General features: G+C 42.0%; 1 protein-coding gene across 2 annotated transcripts in view; it reads left to right on the forward strand.

Moving 5' to 3' along the window:
• The first annotated feature begins 1,253 nt into the window (after positions 1–1,253).
• The window catches only part of CLSPN (claspin), a 28,109-nt gene continuing 12,985 nt past the window's right edge, over positions 1,254–16,377 (forward strand). Inside the window, exons 1-9 of one of the 2 annotated variants that reach the window (XM_055586421.1) lie at positions 1,254–1,784; positions 4,565–4,673; positions 5,205–5,650; positions 6,264–6,425; positions 7,665–7,742; positions 8,066–8,138; positions 8,763–8,871; positions 9,059–9,639; positions 14,625–14,816. In XM_055586421.1, coding sequence (XP_055442396.1) covers positions 1,761–1,784; positions 4,565–4,673; positions 5,205–5,650; positions 6,264–6,425; positions 7,665–7,742; positions 8,066–8,138; positions 8,763–8,871; positions 9,059–9,639; positions 14,625–14,816 — 1,774 coding nt within the window. In that variant the 5' untranslated portion in view covers positions 1,254–1,760. Of the gene's footprint in view, positions 1,785–2,021; positions 2,445–4,564; positions 4,674–5,204; positions 5,651–6,263; positions 6,426–7,664; positions 7,743–8,065; positions 8,139–8,762; positions 8,872–9,058; positions 9,640–14,624; positions 14,817–16,377 lie in introns of those variants that run through there. The other variant, XM_055586420.1, reaches the window with a different exon arrangement.

A 16,377-nucleotide genomic window follows, 5' to 3' on the forward strand; every position in this document is an offset into this window, starting at 1 on the left:
AAAGTTGGCTTAAAGCTCAACATTCAGAAAACGAAGATCATGGCATTGGGTCCCATCACTTCATGGGAAATAGATGGGGAAACAGTGGAAACAGTGTCAGACTTTATTTTTCTGGGCTCCAAAATCACTGCAGATGGTGACTGCAGCCATGAAATTAAAAGACGCTTACTCCTTGGAAGGAAAGTTATGACCAACGTAGATAGCATATTGAAAAGCAGAGACATTACTTTGCCAAAAAAGGTCCATCTAGTCAAGGCTATGGTTTTTCCTGTGGTCATGTATGGATGTGAGAGTTGGACTGTGAAGAAGGCTGAGTGCCGAAGAATTGATGCTTTTGAACTGTGGTGTTGGAGAAGGCTCTTGAGAGTCCCTTGGACCGCAAGGAGATCCAACCAGTCCATTCTGAAGGAGATCAGCCCTGGGATTTCTTTGGAAGGAATGATGCTAAAACTGAAACTCCAGTACTTTGGCCACCTCATGCGAAGAGTTGACTCATTGGAAAAGACTCTGATGCTGGGAGGGATCGGGGGCAAGAGGAGAAGGGGACGACAGAGGATGAGATGGCTGGATGGCATCACTGACTCGATGGACGTGAGTCTGGGTGAACTCCAGGAGTTGGTGATGGACAGGGAGGCCTGGCGTGCTGTGATTCATGGGGTCACAAAGAGTCTGACACGACTGAGTGACTGATCTGATCTGAGGAGGTGGTACTTTCAATGCTAAAACTGGGATAGTCCTGGGAAAATAGAAACAAGTTGTTCATCCTATCAGTGGATAGGATCATTGTTGGTGAAGTCAGGGAGGTAACTGTGACCTTTCTTTTTTGGTGCACTGATCTCTTCCTTACAGTAATCTTGTAAATATCTTGCAGTAACGAGACTCAGCAAGAATCTGGAGCGCAAGGAAGCTCGAATAATGCAGTGGGGAGAAGTCAGTCTTGTCTGGATAGAGCAGGATAAGGAAAGAGACAGAATGGACCTGAAGAGGCAAACAGTAACCAGCACAATGACAAGGGATTAGAATTGTCTGGGATTAGTCTGACTCCAGACATTTTTTTTTTTTAAACCTGCCTTGTTCAAAGAGTATAGGAGTGGGATGGGTGGGTGTTTTCTGTATACTCGGATTAACCTTAAGTAAAATTACAAACTTTATCCAAGGATATTCTTTGGTATCTGATCAGCCATAAAACTTTTCTGATGTCCAGTGGCGTGAGTTCCAAGTACAAGAAGGAGCAAGTAGGATCCAGCTGCTCCAAGAAAGGAAGTCCTAGAGGAAACTGCCACCGAGGACGACCTCAGATGCCCAGGTATCTGCTTCCGGCTCACTTCCTGCCTGGAGGGCTCACTCCTCAAATTGCGCTTGATGCGAACTGTCGCGCTACGGTAAAGGTCAAAGGTCAAAGACCACCACTCGCACAGTATCGTCTTGCAAGGCCAGAGGATCTGGCCGCAAGTCAGGCAGGACACCTCCAGCTCCCCCAGCCAGAGTTGACAAGAGGAGCAGCAAACCGCCAACCTCACCGAAATTACATTCAACTGGCTGGCCGAAGGCGTTGCGTGATTGGTAGGACAGCATGGGGGCGTGGTTTTACGTAGAAAGTCTCCTCCGGATTGGTGCAAATCATCGAGGGCGAGGCCTCCACTCCGGCTGGGCGCGAAAGCTCGAACGCCGCTGCCTGGCTGGAGACGGCGGGAGCGGCCGCGTCCCGACGAATAAGGGAACTGTTTCGTCCCGAGTGGCGCGCTGAGGAGACCGGGGTCATGACGGGTGAAGTGGTTTCCGAGGTGAGTTCGTGCCCTTGCCTCCATCCGTAGCTGCGGGGGCCCGGCGCCGAGGGGCGGGGGCGGGGGGAGCAGGGGTCGAGCCGGCCGAGCGGGTCGGGGAGGCGGGAGGACTACAGTTCCCGGCGCGCCCCGCGGCGGCTCGGCTTCTGTACTCGCGCGGAGATAAACCCGCGGGCTCCCCGCGCTCGGGACCCAGCGGTCGGCCTCGGCTCTGGGTCCCTCTCGCCTCAGTCCGTCGCCTCAAAGCCTGTACCCGGGCTTTGCGTCGCGCTCAGCCGGCCGCCGGCCCCAGCTCAGCCTGCTCCGCCCGCCCCTTTGGCGCGTTTCCGGCGGCGGGAGCGCTTCCTCCAACAGCGCCCCCGAAAGAGGAAGGACCCAGCCGAACCGGACCGCTAGGATGCGACCGTAACCCACCAGGCTCCTCTGTCGGGGCAGCATAAGGAAAGAGAAAGTGAAGTCGTTCAGTCGTGTCCGACTCTTTGCGACCCCATGGACTATAACCCACCAGACTCCTCCGTCCATAGGATTTTCAGGAAAGATACTGGAGTGGGTTACCATTTGCTTTTCCAGGAGATCTTCCCGACCCAGGGATTGAACCCCGGTCTCCCGCATTGTAGGCAGACGCTTTACCCTCTGAGCCACCGGGGAAGTCGCGGCAGCGTAAGTCTCTGTAAATGGATGGCGGGAGTCTTGCTGCTGCTGCTACTGCTAAGTCGTTTCAGTCGTGTCCAACTCTGTGCGACCCCATAGACGGCAGCCCATCAGGCCCCCCTGTTCCTGGGATTCTCAAAGCAAGAATACTGGAGTGGGTTGCCGTCTTAGGGAGTTCCAAACTGGGTCTGGAAGAGGCCTCTGAAGTCATCGCACTGGGTCCCGAGAAGGGAAGGTACCAGTCTTGGAAGCCTTCCGGGCGGTGACTGGCTGATCATTCTCGGTATTGGCATAGAAGCATCTTTCCAAATCTGTGTTCTTTTTTGGAGCTGGGGCTGAAGTGAGACAGTCTGGGGCAAAATTTAACGGGGCGCTAAAATACTCAGTAATCAACATAATTTTTTAAACTTTTTAAATTGAAGTATAGTTGAATTACCATGTGTGTTAGTTACTACTATAGAGCAAAGTGACTGAGTTACACTTACATACACATTCTTTTTCATATCCTTTTCCACTATGGTTTATCGCAGGATATTAAACAGAGTTCCCTGTGGTATACAGTAGGACTTTGTTGTTCAAGATAATATTTTATGCAGTTTTTCTTAAAATAAAAATTAATGCAAAAAAATTCCATAATTTGGTTTTGAACAAGATATCAAACTGAAGTGAACACACAATCCAACCCTGTATCTGCACTACACTGCCTTACTCACCTCACTCTCAGCCTGGCCCACGTTCCAAAAAAACTTTACAAAAGCAGGCAGCTGAACTCATGGGCTGCAATTTACCCACTGATTTTTAAAATTTTAATTTTGCACAAAAATCCTTTTGATTACTGAGTGTTTTGAGACCTCCTAACCTCACTGTGTTCCTGGCCCTGATTATTGCTGGTTCTGCTCCAGATTGCCTAGAATAGAGTGGTTAGGAACATCACCTTGTAATGAGCCATGTGGTTACCTAAGCTCAGTTTCCATATGCACAAGTAGTATTACTGCTTTGAGTTGTTGGGAGAATCAACAGCATACATCATGATCCTCAATGATTCCTCTGTTTGTGTTATTTTTTGTTATTATTTTAATAATTGTACTAAACATTCAAATCAACTTAGTAGTTGTCTCAGAAACCGTTCGAGTGTGGTCTTGTGCCCATTGCATTACAGATGTATTTTCCCCCTTATTAATAAGTTGATTCAGAGTCCTGCGAACACCAGGGTTGTGGGGGAACTGGCATCTAGGGTTAGCTTGATCACTAACTAGTCAAGTCATCCAACTAACTCCCTTCTCCTTAGATTTTTCACTTGTGACTTAAAAAATTGGAGGGGGTAGTTTGGGGCTGAATTTCAGTCATAAACATAGAAAAGCTGTTATAATGAACCCATCACCTAATTTCTACAGTTATCAAGTCATGCCAATCTTGTTTCATTTACACCCCCATGCACTTCCCCCCTTTACTGGATTACTTGACAGCAAATTTCCACACATACTTCATCCACAAATATGTCATTATACATCTCTAAAAGGTAAGTGCATTCCAAAAAAGATAACTATAATATTATTACCATACCTAAAACATTTAGAAATATTGCTTGATGGTAAATGATCAGAGTTCAGATTTCTTTGACTCTTACATATACTTTCAGTTTGTTTGAATTAGGATTGAGACAAAGCCTGCATATTGCAGGTGTTGCTGTATCTCTGTATGTATGTGTAAATACCTTAACTCTCTTTATAAGTCCCCCTCCCTCTTTTTATTCTTGCAATTTATTGTTAAAGAAACGACATTGTTTGTCCTGTAGAGCTTCCCATATCTGGATTGCCTGAGTGTGTTGATATTTAACATATCATATGCATACAGTGAGAAACAGTTCACACAGAAAAACACAATAATGCTTGATTCTTATTTACCATAACTCAAAGTGTTGCCTCTGTAATATCCTTCAAAGATGAACAATGAGTTTTAGTTTGTTTTTTCTAGCCAGTAATTTTTAATGTCATCCTTTTGTTAAACCATTGTATTGTTTTTTTTCCCCTTATTTCAGTCTGATGATCCCATGATGATTTATGTATCTTTATGTACTTAGAGTGTTCTGTCACTTACAGGTTAATACAAGGTATATTTTCATTTTCTAGGTTCACCTAGAAATCAATGATTCAAAACTCATTTCACAAGAGGAAACAGACAGTCCTTCAGACAGTGGACAGGGCAGCTGTGAAACAATTGGGCCCTTGAGTGAACAAGGTTTGTAACAGTCAGTACTTTTATTACTTTTATTTTTAGGAATAGAATGTGGGAGCGTGGTTGTAAGTGGACTGGATTAATTAAATTATTCTCTTGATTTTTAAAATTATTAATGCCTCACCTTGTTGTTTGTTCTGTTTATTATAAAAGCAAAATAATAGTGCATGTACTCTTGAAAATAACTACTTCTATTATATTATTGAATGTATAAAGTATCTAAAAGCTAGCACATTGCCTAGTTAAATGCATTCATTCTGTAATAAAAGGATTTTTAACACCTGCCAGAAGGACCAGAACAGCTTTACACTTTGTAAATATATATAATTACATTTCTCAGTAAGAGATATTTTTCAAGGGAAAATGTTTTTCAAAATGTATTTTTAGATTTGCTTTGCTACAATTAGTTCTTAGTTACATAATTTCACAAGGTGATATATCACTTGGATAATTGGATATGATTTTGAGGAGTGGTGGGACTAGGAGGAAGGCCAAATGACAGTAGACCTCTAAAAAAAAAACTGTTTCCTCCAGATTCAGATGAAGAGATATTTGTGAGCAGGAAATTGAAAAGCAGGAAGGTGCTGCAAGAGAGTGATTCTGAAAGAGAAGACCCAGTGTCTCCAGAGAAAACTACCTATGACGATGCTGAAGAAGAGGATAAAGAGAACCTGTGTGCTGGAAAGAATGGAGAAGCCAGAAGGATCCATAAAGCTCTGGCAGACAGTGATCAAAGTGACGCTGAGGAGTCTTTATGTCAGGAGAATTCTGGAACCCAAGTGACACCTTGCTTAGAGATGAGTCTCCAGTCTGAAAACTCTGTGGACTTTACAGTTGACAGAAAGACTTCCCAAAAGCCCATGTGTGGTAAAGAAGGAATTGGAGGAAAAGCAAAAGTAAAATCAAAGCGAAGACTTGAGAAAGAAGAGCGAAAGATGGAAAAAATTAGGCAGCTGAAAAAGAAGGAAACAAAAAATGAGGTACATTTGAAAGAATAATTTGCTGTTTCCAGGGCAGATTAACATTTTAGGGAAAAAGAGTTGCTTTTAGTTCTTGGAGATTGTTTCTGCACTCAGAATATAGCTTTGAGTTGATTGTTTTGCAGTGAGGTATGTAATTTCAAGTCTGTTGTTTGGTGGTCTCATTCTCCATTTTGGATACAAGAGGACATTTCTAAATAAGTAGGTTTCTGATTTTCTTTATGAGCACACGGAGTTACTCTTTGCTGTTTCTGATCTGATGAAAATTAGCTTCCATAGGAGGAATTTTCATGCACCCATCAATCAGAAGTGTTGTTTGCTAACTAGAAGAACTGTTCTCAAATTTTATAAACTAGTTGCTGTTTAATGAACTGTTAATTGACTTTTCAAAAACAAAGGTACTATTGATTAAGTTAGTTTTGGACGATTGCATCAGATCACAGCATGGATTTCAAAGGATGACAAAGGAACCAGTGATAATGTTCTAGGATGCCATGTACTTGTCTGCTCATGAAATGTGAACTTTTCTGTCCTGATGCAAATTGCTGTATGATGTAGTAAAATACTGGATTTAAAATGATTGCATCTTGTTTTTTCCTTATGTGTCATCCAGGAAGATGATGTGAAACAGCCATTTAATGACAGTGGCTGTCTGCTTGTGGATAAAGACCTTTTTGAAACTGGGTTGGAGGAGGAAGATCACTCTCCATTAGAAGATGAAGAGTCGTTAGAATCAATAAGGGCAGCTGTAAAAAACAAAGTAAAAAAGCACAAGGCAAGTAAACAATGATTGCAGTAAGAGCTAAGCCACTGCTTCGAACCTTTGCTTTGTGTTCTGATTTACTGATGGAACCTTAATTTTTTTTTAACTGAAGAAAAACACATGTCAATTGATATAAATTTTTCAGCTGTTAATTTTGGAACCATGCAGTACAAGTTATAGACATTCTAACTTGTTTGGAAACTAGTATTTTCATTGTCCTGATCAACTCAAAGCTGTATTCTGAGTGCAGAAACAACCTCCTAGAACTAAAAGCAACTCTTTTTCCCTAAAATGTTAATCTGCCCTGGAAACAGCAAATTATTCTTTCAAGTGTACCTCATTTTTTGTTGCCTTCTTTTTCAGCTGCCTAATTTTTTCCATCTTTCGCTCTTCTTTCGCACGTTTTCACTTTGATTTTACTTCTGCTTTTCCTCCAATCCCTTATTTATCACAAACTAGTATTTTCATTACTTTTTCAGGCAAAAAGTAAGGTACTTTATTTTATTAATTAGTTGGGCTGTGCTGGGTCTGCATTGCTGTGCGTGCGTTTTCTCTAACTGCGGTGGCCGGGGGCTCCTCAGGTTGCAGTGCATGGGCTTCTCGTTGTGGTGGCTTCTCTTGTTGCAGAGCACAGGCTCTAGGCCTGAGGGCTTGGTACTTGCTGCTCGCGGGCTCTGGAGCACAGGCTCAATAGTTGTGGTGCATGGGTTAGTTGCTCTGTGGCACCAGACCAGGGATCAAACCCATGTCACCTGCGTTGGCAGGTGGATTCTTAACACCAGACCACCAGGGAAGTCCCATAAGATACTTTATGTTGTATAAGAAACAGGTGAAAAAGGGGAAGAGCTATAAATTTTATAACTTAATGGCCTCTAGGAAATGAACCTGCAGGGTTTCAGGAAGGCTATGAAAGAGAAGCATCCGTCAAAGCGTCCTTGTCCTGAGTGTTTGGAAGCATAATTGTTCTTCCTAAGATTATCTTTTTAGCTCCCTGAGGGGTCATTGTCCCTCCTTAGGGAAATACAGAGGTGTAAGAAATGAGGCCCCAAGCTCCATTGGAGACATCTAATTTATTTTCTAGGCATTATAGGATGTTGTGTGTCTAACATTTTGTGTTTAATAATTATTGATTTATTACTAATGTAGCATGATGTGATGTTGGAGTGCAAAAACAGTCTTTGCATAAGCAACATCCTCTTGTGTCGGTTTAATTTTTGTCTCTATTAATCCATTTGCAACCTTCTTTTTTAGAAAAAAGAACTGTCTTTGGAGAGTGGGGTCTATTCATTTGAAGAAGAACCTGAGTTGTCAAAAGGCACCATGAGGAAGGTGAGGTAGAGCCCTGTATGTTAATATTTGTCATGCTGAGCTCTTTTCCCAGCAGATTGTGGATTTCTCTGGAATTTTATTGTATCTGTTGTATTTTCCTGATTCCCAGGATATCGCTTTGTACATAGTAGGAACACAGATATGAATTAGGTTGAATCGATTCTAAGAGACTTGCAAATACATGAGCTCTTGAAGTTTATATTGTATTGAGTTTATTAGAGATGACTGTTTCTTCTCTATCTTTTCTTGTAAAGAGCAGACTCTTAAGGGATATCTTTCTTTGTAAAAGCATTAATGTAGTCTCACTTTTTGTTTTCTTTAAGGAAAGAAAGGCAGCCAAGTTAAGTAAGGAAGCATTAAAAAAATTGCATAGTGAGACTCAGCGCCTTATTCGAGGTAAAGAAACCAATACGGTAAACATTGAAGTTTAGAATTGATCTTGATGAATGGCCTTGGTTCTAAAGCCTCTGGAATATTAATATAAACTAAGAAAATTTCCAGAACTAGTGGTGGTAAGAAGGGAATTTTTCATTTTTAAAATTTATTTAAAACTTTAAAAAAATGTTTTGGCCACGCAGCATGTGGGATCTTAGTTCCTCAACCAGGAATCGGACCCGAGGCCCCTGCTTTAGCAGTGCAGAGTTTTAACCAATGGACCTCCAGGGAAGTCCTGGGAGGGAATTTTTTAAAGGGTTGTCTGTGGTCTGGCTGCATCAGGATCTTTTGTACAAACCAAATTTATAAATTCTTAGGCCCCAAAGAAATTCTGACTCAATAGACTTGAAATGGGGTTCAAGAATTTGTATTTTTAAAAAACTTCTTGGATCAGTTGATTTCACAGCTAGTTTTAAAAGCCACTGGTCTTCATGGAATTCTTTTGTACTTAGATCCTGTTTTATGTTAAAGGCAGGATTGTTTTCTATTTCCGGTGATGGCTTTGGTTGTACTGTCTAACTGAATGTAAAGCAACATTTCGGACTATATAGTATATGCATTTGCTTATTCTGTTCCGTTTTATAGAGTCTGCACTTAATCTTCCATATCACATGCCTGAGAATAAAACCGTTCATGAGTTCTTCAAACGTAAACCCCGGCCCACTTGCCAGGGAAATGCCATGGCGCTCCTGAAGTAAGAACCTTCTTTCCTTGTGATTATAATTTTCATAAACATTCAGTTTTGAGGCAAACACCTGGTGTAAAAAGTTCAGATTCCTCGCTCTTGTAAAACTGATCTAACCAATTCATTATGTGCAAAGGGTTGGGAATGTTCCTCATTTAGGAGAATGTTTAACTCCAGCTTGTTTTCTCTTCTCTAGGTCCACTAAGTATCAGGCAAGCCATCACAAAGAAACCATAGACACTGAAAATACAACTGAGGTGAATGGCAACCACCACAGCAAAGACTCTGCGCAGACAACAGGTGCAGGATGTGAAATGGAAATTAATGCGCTTCCTGCAGTTTCAAAGGAACCCCAGATCACTGCTAAATCTGACGAGCCTTGCGGTAAAGATTTGACAGGAAGTGAAGAGCTAGAAGTTCCTGAGAGACAGGAGCAAAGTGATGCTAGACCTCCATCTGGGGACGTCTCAGTGGCACGTCAAGAATGCAGCGTCCTGGGGAACAAGGACAGTGAAGAGCATCAGACTGAAGGGCTTGTGGCACCTGAACCTCATGCCCTCGAGGAAGAAAAAGGCCTGAGAAAAACAGAAGCAGCAGATGAGAAGGCGGAAGACCCCAGCCAGCAAAATGAATCAACGACAGCGGTGTCACCTGAAAAAGCAAGGAGGTTCACTGTGGATAGACTTAGGCAACTGGGAGTAGATGTTTTCGGTAAACCTCAGCTGGGTGCTGACAGAGATTCCTTTGTGATACTTGAAGAACCTGAAACCAACAGAGGTAATTCTTTGAATTGGGGGGAGCTTCTCTAGAATGATTTGTTCTGGCAGCTTCTAATATTTGCCACTGTGGAGGACAGGGAACACAGGAGAAACAAATAACCACACGTGGTCTTAATACTGATGTACCGGATATGGATAAAAATCATTATGTACATTTGGCAAGGTATCAGAACATTCTGAATCTCGTTTAAAAGGGAAACCTGTTGATAGTTAATGTACAGAGGAGGGTACATTGCTGCTCTTTTGTGGTATGACATTGATAAAAGCATTATTCAATTCAGTTTTTCACAGAAACATCAGCAAATTGCCTGCAAAACTGAATTTCTTTTCTTTTTTTTCCACTCATTCAACAAATATTAAACTACCCACTTCATGCAAGATGCTGTAAGGCATACTTGAGAAATCTGACATTTATCCTACACTTAAGCTGCTTAGACTCTAGCAGGGGAGATAAGAAGTAGGCAAATAGCACTAATACAGGAAAGTGGCATCTTCTATCAGGAACATGTGTCACTGATAATTGGAAAAAATTAACATGGGAAAAAAGGTAGTGTAGTCTTGCTGAAAGAAATATTTAGAATAAAGCATGGAAGTTTAGAGAAGGGATGTTTCTTACAATAGGTGGTTAAAGGAAGGCTTGAAGAAGAATCAGATGTAATTGCTTGTTCACTTTCTTCGCCTTTACACTTCAGGAGGATCTTCTGGCTTGTTACTCCTCTGCCCCCTATGCTTCCATAGTCGATGACACGTTAGGCAGCCATGTTTACTGAATGAATTAAGGACTGAATGAATGATTCTTCAAGAGAGAGCCCAAGGGACTTACCTGGAGGTCCAGTGGTTAAGACTCCACACTTCCACCTTAGCGGGCATGGGTTCTGTTCCTAGTCAGGGAACTAAAATCCCACATGCTGCATGGTGCGGCCAGAAATTAAAAAAGAGAACTTAGGTATTCCCCACTTTGGGTAGATTTCCTGATTTGTAGGTAAAATTGGGTTTTCCTCCTCTACTTCGAGGCAGTGTCATTTGATAATTAAGAGCTTAGGCTTGGTAGCAAGATCAGAATTTGGATCTGGACGATATCACTCACTGTTTAAACTTGTGTATGCTATTTGACCTCTCCAAGGCAACTTTAAAAAAAAACTGAAATAACACTTCTGGTTCACAGTGCAACACTATAGTGAAGCTATGTTAATAATGCATACAAATGGAAAGCATAAAGAAACACTCAAATGGTAGCTGTTCTTTTTATTATTAGTGAAATTATTTAGATCGAGATGCTGCTTCATTAAATAGCATATGGTTGGCAGGTGCTAGGTCAGCCACAGTATCAGTTAAGTCATTGTTGATTGAATGGGTGGATTTTGTGGAAGTGGAGAGAAGGACATTCTTGGGAGGGACAGAAAGCGCTCTGTGTGGTACATATTGGGAGGATGTGTAAGTCAGTTTGACCAGAGCAGGTGGTGGGGTGGGAGAGCTGTGTAACAGAGCTAGCGTAGCTCTATTAGCAAAGAAGTGTGGGAATAAGCTGGTGCCCAGAGCAGGGAGAGAAAGTTTTGTTGTGTGGGACTAGACATTACCTAAATAGCCTCAGACTAACAGGTGAGGAAGAAACTTACACTAGACACTGAAATTTTGTTATGGGAATAGAAGTTTTCTTTATCATCTCAGACTGAGAAACAGGAAAGGGAAGAAACCTCCTTTTTGCAGCAGTGTCAGACTTTATTTTTGGGGGCTCTGAAGTCACTGCAGATGGTGATTGCAGCCATGAAATTAAAAGACACTTACTCCTTGGAAGGAAAGTTATGACCAACCTAGATAGCATATTGAAAAGCAGAGACATTACTTTGCCAACAAAGGTCCGTCTAGTCAAGGCTATGGTTTTTCCAGTGGTCATGTATGGATGTGAGAGTTGGACCGTGAAGAAAGCTAAGCGCCAAAGAATTGATGCTTTTGCACTGTAGTGTTGGAGAAGACTCTTGGGAGTCCCTTGGACTGCAAGGAGATCCAGCCAGTCCATCCTAAAGATTAGTCCTGGATGTTCTTTGGAAGGACTGATGTTGAAGCTGAAACTCCAATACTTTGGCCATCTGATGTGAAGAGTTGACTCATTGGAAAAGACTCTGATGCTGGGAGGGATTGGGGGCAGGAGGAGAAGGGGACGACAGAGGATGAGATGGCTGGATGGCATCACTGACTCAATGGACATGAGTTTGGGTAAACTCCGAGAGTTGGTGAAGGACAGGGAGGCCTGGCATGCTGCGATTCATGGGGTCGCAAAGAGTCGGACGTGACTGAGCGACTGAACTGAACTGAATGTATTAGATACTGATTGATTTTTTTTTTAGTAGTAGTTATCTTTCTTAATTCTCATAACCCCAAGTATTATTTTGCAAATGAAGAAAATGAGGTTTGGAGAGGTTGGGTAATTTTTCCAACATTGCAATCGGCTTATACAGGGAGCTAGCACAATGCCTGGCTCATAATAGGCACTTACTTTTAACTCAGGATATGTTTTCCTGCAGAACTAATATTTGACACGAATGTCGGGTTTCCAGATCACTCTGTTTCATAATATATGTGAAGTTAGGGTCAGCATTCATTTATTTATGCAGTGAACTTTTACTTAGCATGGTGTTGCTCGCTGTATGTACCAGTAAGATGTAGTCCCTGCTCTCAAGGAATTTAAAATCTAATAGGAGTTACAGGAAAATTGGATATTAAGTGCTATGCATACTTTGAGCCTAGAGAAAGAGTTCCTCACATGGAGTCAGGAAGTTTCTAGAAGGAGTTGATACCTGAGCTGAGTCCCAAAGCCTGAGTAGGAGATACAAGGCAGAGAGGTGAGGGAGGGCTTTCTTGGTGAAGGGGACAGACCTGCAAAAGACAGAGAGACAAGAGAAAGCAGAGGATGCTCTGGTTAGTTGAAGTGAAGATTGCAAGGTGGTTGGTGACCAGAGGCCAGAGGGTGCAGGGCTTTTAGGTGGAGACATGAGCTGGAGCGGAGATGTTTCACTTAAAGAGGAGATGAAAGCTGGGAGAAGACTGAAGGAGGGAGAGGAGCTTGAACAGGCGTTCTGTGATGAGGAGGGTGGTGATTGAGTTGCGTAGTAAAGGACAAGGGAAGTGGGTGCTCCATTGGGTTGGGGGATGAAGAGTTTTGAGGGGCCTGGCTTTCTCCAGAAGAGTGAAAGCGACTCCTGCCTCACTCTTATTTTAGGTCCTGAGTAATCTTCCTCCATTTGTTTTATTCTCTTGGCACCAATGATGACCTTCCTACTTCTGTTCCCTTCCCACTGCCACTGCCTGCTGTTTCCAACTTCCTGAACTAATAAGAAATGGGATGCAGACTTACAGCTTCTCTCCCTACTCTTTGGTTTGCAGTGTAAACATGCCATCCCTTTGGAGTTGGATTTTTGCAACTAAATAAATGATGTTGTTGTTGTTTAGTCACTAAGTCATGTCTGACTCTTTGTGACCATATGGACTGTAACCCACCAGGCTCCTCTGTCCAGGGGATTTCCCAGGCAAGAGTCCTGGAGTGGGTTGCCATTTCATTTATCCAGGGGATCTTCCTGACCCAGGGGTTAAACCCACTTCTGCATCTCCTCCATTACAGGTGGATTCTTTACCACTGTGCCACTTGGGAAGCCCAGTAAATAATGTCAGGGACTCATTGAAAAAGGTTTCTTTCCAGTTCTTCTCTTTTTCTACTAAGACCCTTTAGGGAGGGAAAAACCACATCTGGATGCTAACCACAAAACTACCGAAGTATGAGTTGAGTGAATTTTAGGAAAAAGAACCAAACTTGGAGTGACCTGGACACATTATCATGGAAGAGAAAGCACAGCGTATGAGAATAGCCTGAACCCAAAGAAACTGTCCTTTTCCTTTCTTTTCTCTTTATAAGTGTCAGCTCTCTTACAACAGATCCCATTATGGTATGATTGGCTTGTTACACAGTGAGTAGGGGATGATACCAGGTGACAACTGGCTGAGGGAGAAAGAAAAGAAAGTTCTGAGCAAAAGTGGTGGGGGAGAAGGGGAAGGCCATATTGCAGTTAGACCACTGCACTCATAGTACCTGTGTGTGTTCCCATTTGTATATAAGTTGGTATGTGGTGAAAGTCGCTTAGTCATGTCTGACTCTCTACAGCCACATGGACTGTAACTCGCCAGGCTCCTCGGTCCATGGAATTCTCCAGGCAAGAATATTGGAGTGGGTAGCCATTCCCTTCTCCAGGAGATCTTCCCAACCCAGGGATCGAACCCAGGGCTCCCACATTGCAGTTGGATTCTTAACCATCTGAGCCACCAGGGAAGCCCAGGGACCACCTCTCAATGGGATTTCCTTTCTCAGTGTACTGATTATATCTGTGTAAAAGTTTCATGAAGAAACTTCCAGCCCTGCCGCCAAGTTACATCACTAATTGCATTGATTATTTTCTTTTTTTTTTGCCACACCACATGGCTTTGGGATCTTAGTTTTCCCCCTTCCCCGCTCCAGGGATTGAACCTGGGCCCTAAGCAATGAAAGCTCAGAGTCTTAACCACTGGATTACCAGGGAATTCCCTCTTTTTCCATTTTTTAAATAGACCTTGCTTGTATTTAGAGAGATTGCTAATAAACAGTGAGACGTTCAAAATACGAAATATTTTAAAAGGAGACTGAAACTGGTGACAAATTAAGCCCTTGCATAATTAAGGAGTATGGTATTTTTCTACCAGCTTAACGCTTTTTTAAAAAGAATTGCACATATTTAGAAACTTCAGTTGTAAATTTCTACCCTAAAATGAGTTTTAAGGAACTCATTTAGTCCTTTAGTTTGGGTTAAGTTATATGAATTGAACACAGGTGTTGGTAGCAAAGGAGTTTTTGGTGTCTCTCTGTATTTTTTTGTCCCTTACAAGTTTGTTGAACCTAGCTTGTACTTCTTAACTGGGATCTAAAAGGCAAACTGACATACTGGTTGGTGCTTGGTTTAGAACTGGAAGCCTTGAAGCAGCGTTTCTGGAAGCATGCTAATCCAGCAGCCAGACCCAGGGCTGGTCAGAAGGTGAATGTGAACATCATAGTGAAAGATGTGGGCACTGACGGGAAGGAAGAGCTCAAGGCAGACGTGGTACCCGTGACTTTGGCAGCGGAGAAGCTGGATGGGGCAAGCCACACAAAACCAGGTATTTGAGTTCATGGAGCTGTTTTGTCTGTATATTTTTACTGGCCACGAGTAGGGTGGAGTGCCTGACTCTTGTACTCTGGCTGGTCTTCATGGCTGCTGAAGACCCTATAGTGAGACGTTATAGAATCTTTTTCTTGGGAGACTCTGGAGATTGGATATGGCCTAGTTGTATGAGGTGGGTAAGATGACTTTATTTCTTAAAATAGTTTTTGTCTTATTGTTTAAAAAAATACCCATTGTAGAAAATAAATGGAATAAATAACAAATTTCTGCAGTAAACAAAATTTCTGGAATAAACAAAAAGATTTTCTGTCAGAGACATCTTCTGTAACCATGTTGTATGGCCCTTTAAACTTTTTGCATGCATGTACATATCTGTTTGAAAACAAAATAATAATGCGGTCATACATCATGCATTCTGCTTTGTAGTCTGTATTAGGGACAGGTCTGTTGTTCCCACTCCCACTTTGAAAATATGAGCAATTTATCACATAGAAAAAAATTAAACACTTAGGAAAAGGTATAAAATGAAAAATTAGGGAGGGGACATATGTATACCTATGGCTGATTCATGTTGATGTTTGACAGAAAACAACAAAATTTTGTAAAGCAGTTGTCCTTCAATTAAAAGATAAATTAAAAAAAAGAATTAGTCTTCCCAGAGGCAGCTTAACAATTTCATGTGTGTCCTAGGAAAATTCATATGCATTTACTATTGTGTAAGTGTATGAGAGAGAGACACTGAACACTTCCTCTCTGCCAGACACTGCTCTAGGTGCTTTACAGTAAATAACATCAGTGTCCTTATTTTCTATCTGGGGAAACTGATATACAAAGCATTTAAACAACTTGCTCAAATTTATATAACTAGTAACTAAGAGATGGAGAAGGTGATGGCACCCCACTCCAGTATTCTTGCCTGGAAAATCTTATGGACAGAGGACCCTGGTAGGCTGCAGTCCATGGGATTGTAAAGAGTCGGACTCGACTGAGCGACTTCACTTTCACTTTTCACTTTCATGCATTGGAGAAGGAAATGCAACCCACTCCAGTGTTCTTGCCTGGAGAATCCCAGGGATGGGAGAGCCTGGTGGGCTGCTGTCTATGGGGTCTCACAGAGTCGGACATGACTGAAGTGACTTAGCAGCAGTAAGTAAGAGAATTAGTAGCCTAATCCTGACCATCTAACTCAGGAGTTCAGATATACATACTACTTTTGAGGTTTTTTTTTTTTTAACATCACATAATATTCCAATGTACAGGTATAACATGATTTGTTCTACTTCTGTTAAGGGACATCATGTTTGTTTCCGTTTTAGTATTTCATACAATATTGCATCCTAGTATCACATATATGTTAGTAAATCTTGATGCAGAATTCCTTACAGTGGAATCACTGAGTCCTAGTCACATTTTCCATCAAAATAAGTTGCACCAATTTTCACTCTGAATGACAGTGTGTAAGAGTTCCTGTTTCTTCCTGTTAATAATGGATATAACAAATGTTTGCCTAGTGTATAAAAAGTGGTATCATTATTTTGATTTGTATTGCTAGTAAG

This window comes from Bubalus kerabau, chromosome 6 (assembly GCF_029407905.1).
Source record: "Bubalus kerabau isolate K-KA32 ecotype Philippines breed swamp buffalo chromosome 6, PCC_UOA_SB_1v2, whole genome shotgun sequence".
Taxonomy (NCBI): domain Eukaryota; kingdom Metazoa; phylum Chordata; class Mammalia; order Artiodactyla; family Bovidae; genus Bubalus; species Bubalus kerabau.